The 6,907-nt window shown below is 41.6% G+C and overlaps 1 protein-coding gene across 4 annotated transcripts in view; it reads right to left on the bottom strand.

Annotated features, from left to right (window-relative positions):
• Window positions 1–437: 437 nt before the first annotated feature.
• The window catches only part of EHF (ETS homologous factor), a 75,719-nt gene continuing 69,249 nt past the window's right edge, over window positions 438–6,907 (bottom strand). For all 4 annotated transcript variants that reach the window (XM_069091401.1, XM_069091399.1, XM_069091402.1 and 1 more), the window contains 2 exons: window positions 5,818–6,013; window positions 438–5,213 (listed from right to left, as the gene is read on the bottom strand). In XM_069091401.1, coding sequence (XP_068947502.1) covers window positions 5,114–5,213; window positions 5,818–6,013 — 296 coding nt within the window. In that variant the 3' untranslated portion in view covers window positions 438–5,113. The remainder of the gene's footprint in view (window positions 5,214–5,817; window positions 6,014–6,907) is intronic.

Below are 6,907 nucleotides of genomic sequence, written 5' to 3'. Positions count from 1 at the left end.
AATATCGACATACTGATACACAGCATGGCATAGTAGGGGGCTAGCCTTTAAGTTAGGAAGAACCTAGGTTCAAGACCTACCTCGGACATATACCAGCTGCATCACTTTGGGCAAGTCAATCTCTCAGTGCCCTGACAAAATTCTCTTGGACTGTACATTGCAAAGATACTGATCTTCAGTGGTAAATTAAATTCCTCACCAGGAGCTCCCTACCCCATGAAATCACAGGTCTCATAAAAATGATTTACTCTTCAGCGGAGGGATTGGTCTCTCCCACACTCCTTTGCCTGGCCCTCCCAGATAATGGATACCCAGCAATGACAAGAGGCAGCTGACTCCATTTCAACTCAATGAGTAAACTTCCTTCCTCCCTGCCCCTGCAAAGGTTCAAGCAAATTTCAAATCTCCAGTTCAAGAATTACACACATATACACACATTTGTAGACTATTTCCCAGGTTTGTTTGTTTGTTTTTTTAATTAAGGCATTTATGGCAACTGTAAAAATAGAAACATCATGCTGAGAAATACAGCTCTTTGGCAATATAGATTTTTTTTAAAACAATTTAAAGATTCCATTTAAAGAGCAAGATCCCTGATGAAACAGTAGCCATGGGGCTGTTTCCCTAGCCCCTAATTGTCAACACAGAAACCAGAAGGGAAGAAAAGCAGGGGTTGTCCAGTTCACTAGAGAAAGACAAATCCCTGTTTCAATAAGTGGAAAGGCTAGTACATTCCAGCAACCAATGGGGAGACCATCTTAAAGGGTTGGTTTTGATTTAACTGCTCTAATTCCTGTCAAAAAAAATCGCTCCCCACATTGAATGTGAAAGATACTTCTGTCCCAACATTGTCCATTCAATAAGTAATTATTCAATGCCTACTATATGCATAGGACAAAATGCAGTAAATAGATTCTATATGTGCTATACACATAGGAAATGCTCTATAAAAGCTTCTTGATTTTGTTTCTAAAGGATAATAGGAAAACAGTATTTAGCACTTAGCATTTTACATGTATTATACATTTGAAAGACCACACTCTTGAAAAACCAATTTACACATCCATGCTAAAGGTTCTATTACTAACCCTAAAAAATTATTCAACATTTAAAAAATACTAGAGCTTAGAAATGCTTTACATTTAAATAGCAATTTACATCATATAAACACATTCATCTCTTCATTGGTTAAAGTGGCCAAAGGTTCATTGCTGCTTTGCACACCAGGTTAAGAATCACAGTTTTAAATAAGGTAGAATTTGTGTGTCCAACATGCATCTTCCTTGTTGACAAGATGAATGTTTAATTTCCTGTAAGACCAGGTAATAAGTCAAACGTTGAACTCCCACAATACCACACTCACAGGTTGATGGATTTTCTTTGAAAAAACAAAATCCTGCTTGCCACCGTCCCAAAGATGAAGCAATTTGCAACAGATGGTTCTTAAATTACACGTGGGCCCTTCCAGCTTAGCCCCTGAGGGCAAGGCCTTTCAAGAGATGAGGAGACATTCTTCATTATGCTACCTGCTTAGACTACAAGATTTCTTACAAGAAATCAAGAAGCTGCCTCTCTCCAAGAGAGCCCTTTTTACACCTTCTTGGGCTCACATACTTCCAGATTCAACCAAAAATGTTTCAGAAAATCTGAGTTGGCTAAAAGCATTCATTGCTTCAGGAAAAAAAAAAAAAAGACAAAAGGAAGTATTTGAAAGGGCAGTTCTCACTCAGCTTCTGTGAGGATGGCCAGGGCATCAGCAAGAAGTTTGAAGCAGAGGATTATGAATGACTGAAGAAGGTAACAGTCACACAGGGATGAGCCATCCTCAGCCCCATTCAGTCCTGAGACCTCAAGAGTGCTGGCTGGCTCTGGAGTCAGGTATTGAGTTCAAATCCCACCTGTGTGACCATTCATCCTTCTCTGACTTCAATGTTCTCATCTGCCAAGCAAGGAGGTTGGTCCTGCAAGGTCCCTCCCTCCCTGTAAATCTAGGGGTCTAGGAAGCTTGTAAATCAGAAGTCAATTCTCCAAGGAAGACAGAGATTCGATACAACCCTAGGACATCTTCCCCTCCCTACCCTTTTGGCACTGAATTGAGAAGTACAAAGTTCTCTCTCTCAGCAGTCAAATTGGCATGGATGTTTGCCTTGGGTTTTCCAAGTCGCTAACAGCCAACCCAGATAAAACGTACAAAATCCAAATGGAAACAATTGAAAGAGAAGCTTTCAATACCCCAATCTATTCCGATAGGGACCCAGTGCCAAGAGAGTGCTACCAACAGATAAGTAGTGATCTTTTGACTCAGGCATGGACTGCTGCTCAGGGCAATTTAGCCAGAGTGAGGGCGCACCTCAGAAAAAAGCCAGAAAGCCTTAGGAATGAGGAAATTAGGCCTTGCCTAAAATGCTGTTTTAAGACCAGGGAGCTAGGATGATAATAATCAGGAAGAAGTCCGAAGAAAGGTCAGAGGAACATTGGGTAAGTTGAATATTCCATGGAAGATATTTAATCCAATAAGCATTTATTAAGCACCTAATATATACCAAGCCCTGTGCTGGGTCTTGGGAATACAAAGACAGAAAATAAAACAGTCCCTGCCCTTATGGAGTTTATATTCTACACATCTTAACACCCCCCAATACACACAAAATATGCCCATTTTTTGACATCAGGAAGGAAAAATATTGTGACATGTACTTTCTGTTAAGACTTAGTGAAGGGAGGACAGGCTTCCTCAAAGCTCTTTTCCTTGCTTGGAAAGCAAGATATGGGGAGTTAGGTGGCACAGTGGGTAAGTGTGGACCCTGGAGTCAGGAAGACCTGAATTCAAATCCAGCCTTAGACACTTAGTAGCTTTGTGATCCTGGGTAAGTTACTTAATCCAAATTGCCTCAAAAAAAAAAAAAAAGGAAGATATGCCTTTATGCCTCAAGGAGAAGGAAATATGTTGTAGTTTAGGGGATAAGACCCTGGTCCTAGAGTCAGGGGAGCTGAATTCTAGTCCTAACTCAACTAAATCCTCCATTGGACCTATAGGCAAGTCCCTACATCTCTCCCAAGCCATCAAATGAGGTTAATAATAACAATTGCATAACTCCTAACTCACCAGGCAATTGTGAGGATCAAATAATAAACACTAGAGAAAGACCTTTGTTAAATCTTAAAGAGCTATTTAATGTCAGCTATTATTTTTATGGTGCCCTGGGTAGAGCCATGTCAGCCTTGTCATTTTCTTGCCTCTTTTTTCAGTCGCCTAGTAATTGCCAACGGAAAAACTACAGCCCACAACGCTACAGGCCTGGGGCCAGACTGTGGGTACCATCAGGCAGAAAAATAAAATTCAGCCTGTCCAGGTCCCAGCTCCAAGATTAACCAACTTGTTTCTCTTACAATCAAGGCAGACTCCTCTCCTCTACCTTATTTGCAAATATCTACCAACCATGCTCACTTCATGCCTACACTGTGTTGGGGAATGAAAGAGAATTAAGGACCCTATAATCCTGGTGGCAACGCATCCTGGTCCTCATCTTGCAGACTAGGAAAATGGGGCAGAAAAAATTAGGGAAAGGTCAAGGGCATGGAGCCAGTCAAAAACCAGGGCAGGAAGACTTGGGATAATCTAGCTCCATCTTCATTTTCCCCTACCTGTGAGTCAATGCTTAGCTTTGCAGACACCTTGGAACCAGTTGTGTGGCTTGAGGTGCATCTGGTAATATGTCACATAATAAGGAATCATAGGATGATAAAATGAGACCTGGAACAAACGTTAGAGGACATCTAGTCTAAATCCCTCCTTTTGTAAATAAGGCAACTAAATCCCAGACAAAGGAAGTGACTAACCCAAGGTTTCCCTGACTCCAGTTCCAACATCTTTTTCCACTATAATGCCATAATGCCCATTCTAGTAGTGTTATTTCTTGATCAAAATGTGGAGTGCCAGCCAACCAGGCTAGAGCAAGGGTAGATGAACCCAGAAGAACTGAGCCAAGAGGTTAAGAATTAGGAGAAATTTTCATTTTCAAAATACCCCCAACACACACATAGAATCCCCCAAATAATTGTGACTCTCCTTTGACATTTCACCAGTAATTCTCTGACTGTTCCTTTTACACAACTTTTTCTCTTATCTGGGGTTCTGAAAGTTAACCCTTTTTCATTCTCCCTAAAAGACAGTATTTGGAACCTTCCCTGTGTTTTAGGTGAGCTAAAGGGCAGGAGACATATGGCCCAGTAGACTTATTTCCAAGTTCGGGTACAAAGGAACCTATCAATTACTCCCACAACACAGTGTTCTCTTCCACCCTGCCTACTCCATATGAAAACTAGGATAAACACAACCAAGGATGGATCATATGAAAAAGGTAAGAGACAGAGGAGTCTTAGCAATAAGCTGATCTGGTTCAGAATCCCTGATTCAATGATTCTCTTAACCTTTACCTCCCCCTTAAACTCTATCAGATACCATTGTATTGGGACCATAGTAGAGCCAGCAGCATCATCTCCAGCTTCAAATTACTGATGCCCAGAGACTAAGTCCAATCTCCCAGCATCCTTCAGGTTCATCACCGTTGATCCAACAGGTTCCCAGAAAATAAGAGCTATGTCATTGGAGTACAGTCAAGCTGTTGTATCCATCTCTCCCAAGAAGGACACTTGGCATCCTCATGCACAGAGAACATATCACCTTATACTAAGTTATCTTGCATTAAAAAACAAAACAAAACAAAATTTAATGCCCTCTGATTTCTTTTTTGTTTTTTCTTGTCCTCTAGGCAGGTAGCAAAAAGTTGAGAACCACATTATTCTTGCAATAGAAATGAACTTCACAAGAGGCGAAAATTGATCATAACCACATTCAGCATCATATTTCACAGAAAACTGTGTACGTTTTTTCCCCATACAGGACATACTTCAAAGTAACAAAATAATTTTAACAACTGTAGTGTTCCTTCTTCCTGTTAGACGTAGATTGTTTCTTCCCTTATGGTACATAAATAGGAGAAAAGTAGTCTTTGAAATATTTACGTCCAGAGGCTCTTGGTTTGGTGTGTGTGTGCATGTATGTGCATGCGTGTGTGTCTGTGTGTATGTATGTGTTTATGTTCCGACAGCCCTAATTTTCATTTTCTCTCCATCCCCGGGCATTCTTCCCAAATTTATATACGAGTCTCCGTCCATCCACACGTTCCAGGATTTCTCGTTTGTAATAGTATCTGTAAAGAGGAAAACATACAAGGAGGCTGGTTAGGTCTGAGTTAGTGGGATGCTGGAGCATGGAAGACAGAGCTGTAAGTAGGGTGGAGCGATTAACACTTTGTCCCAAAACACCAAAATTAGAGGGAGCAGAAACCACTTCCAGGCCTTCATAACAAGCACATAGAATTTAGCACCTCAATTAAAGGAGAGTGATTCTCTCACCCCTCCCCAGAACCGCTGCATAGAAGCCAGGGGGATGCCCCTTCACCAACACATACATTAAAAAAGGCTGTTCTTGTCTCCTCTCTCAGCTGAGGGTGACCTTAAAGCCCCTTGTGCCAGGAGTCAACACTATAGGACCACTACTTTAGGGCTGGAAGGACCTTAGAGCTTGTCTAGCCCAACTTTTTCATTTAACAGATGGAGAAACTGAGGCACAGAGAAGGAAGGGGGAATTTTCTGGAGATCCACCCAGTCCGAATGCCCCTCAGACTAGGTGGGGTTGTGAATCTAGGCCATCTGACTCCAGATTTGGCCCTTTCATCTTTCCTCGGTAGTTATGGCTCCCCACAAGCAGTTATTCAGCTCTTCATGGTATTGGAGGCCTCCAGAACCATTTACCTCATTGCTCGGCTGAGTTTTTCGTAGGTCATGCTGCTATTGTTCTTTTTCTTCCCCCAGAGTTGAGCCACTGCCTCTGATTTTAAGAACCTGAAGATGCCCTCAGACCGGTCTTCCCACTTTATTAGGCCTGGGTTCTTATCTGGGTTCAGAAGAATGTCTCGGATAAACTCCCACAAGTGAGTCCCTCGAGGGTCTAATTGAGAAAGCAGAGACAATTCATCACCAGGGAATGAGGCGAGGGTAACATGGGTCCTAATCACTTCAACCACTATTCCTGTAGAATGTAAACTCCTCAAGGGCAGTTTTGTTTTTACAGTATCTGGCACATAGTAGGGGCTTAATCATTGTTGTAGAATTAAATTGAATCAGATAACTGATTAATCCCAGCCTGACACCTTCCTTTGGGTCTCCCCCTCTTTCATTTTTCTTCCCTTATTAAAATCTAAACTTCTTGAAGGCAGGGACTTTCTTTCTGCTTGTATTTGTATCATCAATTCTTAGCACAGTTCCTGGGTATCCAGTAAGTGCTTAATAAATGTTTGTCTATTGATTTTTATTCAGATAAGGATTAAACTTGATGACCTCCAAGGCGCCTTTCAGTTCTGAATTTAAGTACTTCTATCTCCTTCAACAATATGTGCTTCAATTTAATTCAACAAGTAATTATTAAGCACCTACTACTTATATAACACAATGCCAGAAACCTTTCAATGTATATGTTAGTTGAGGACAGAGGGGTAGAATTGGAAACTTTCCCTGCTAAATCCACAAAGTCATCCCTACATTCCAGTTTTCGTTTCTATTGACCCTCCCCCCTCAACTTCTGGTCCCACGACCTCACACATCTGTCAATGCATAGGACAATTTGTGGAGCACATGCTCTATCTGGGATCTTGAAAACAAGTTTCTCTTTCTTGGAAATAGAAGTATCTTTAGAAGAGAGGGAGGGGAAAAGGGGAGAGACAGAGACAGAATGGTAGAGTCAGGGAGAGAGAAAGAGAAAGGAAGGAGGGAAGGAGGGAGGGAAGGAAGGAAGGAAGGAAGGAAGGAAGGAAGGAAGGAAGGAAGGAAGGAAGGAAGGAATGGA

This window comes from Petaurus breviceps, unplaced genomic scaffold (assembly GCF_028583685.1).
Source record: "Petaurus breviceps papuanus isolate PSGF00001 unplaced genomic scaffold, PetGlider_PUasm1.0 188, whole genome shotgun sequence".
NCBI lineage: Eukaryota > Metazoa > Chordata > Mammalia > Diprotodontia > Petauridae > Petaurus > Petaurus breviceps.
This window is presented reverse-complemented; position numbering and strand designations above follow the sequence as displayed.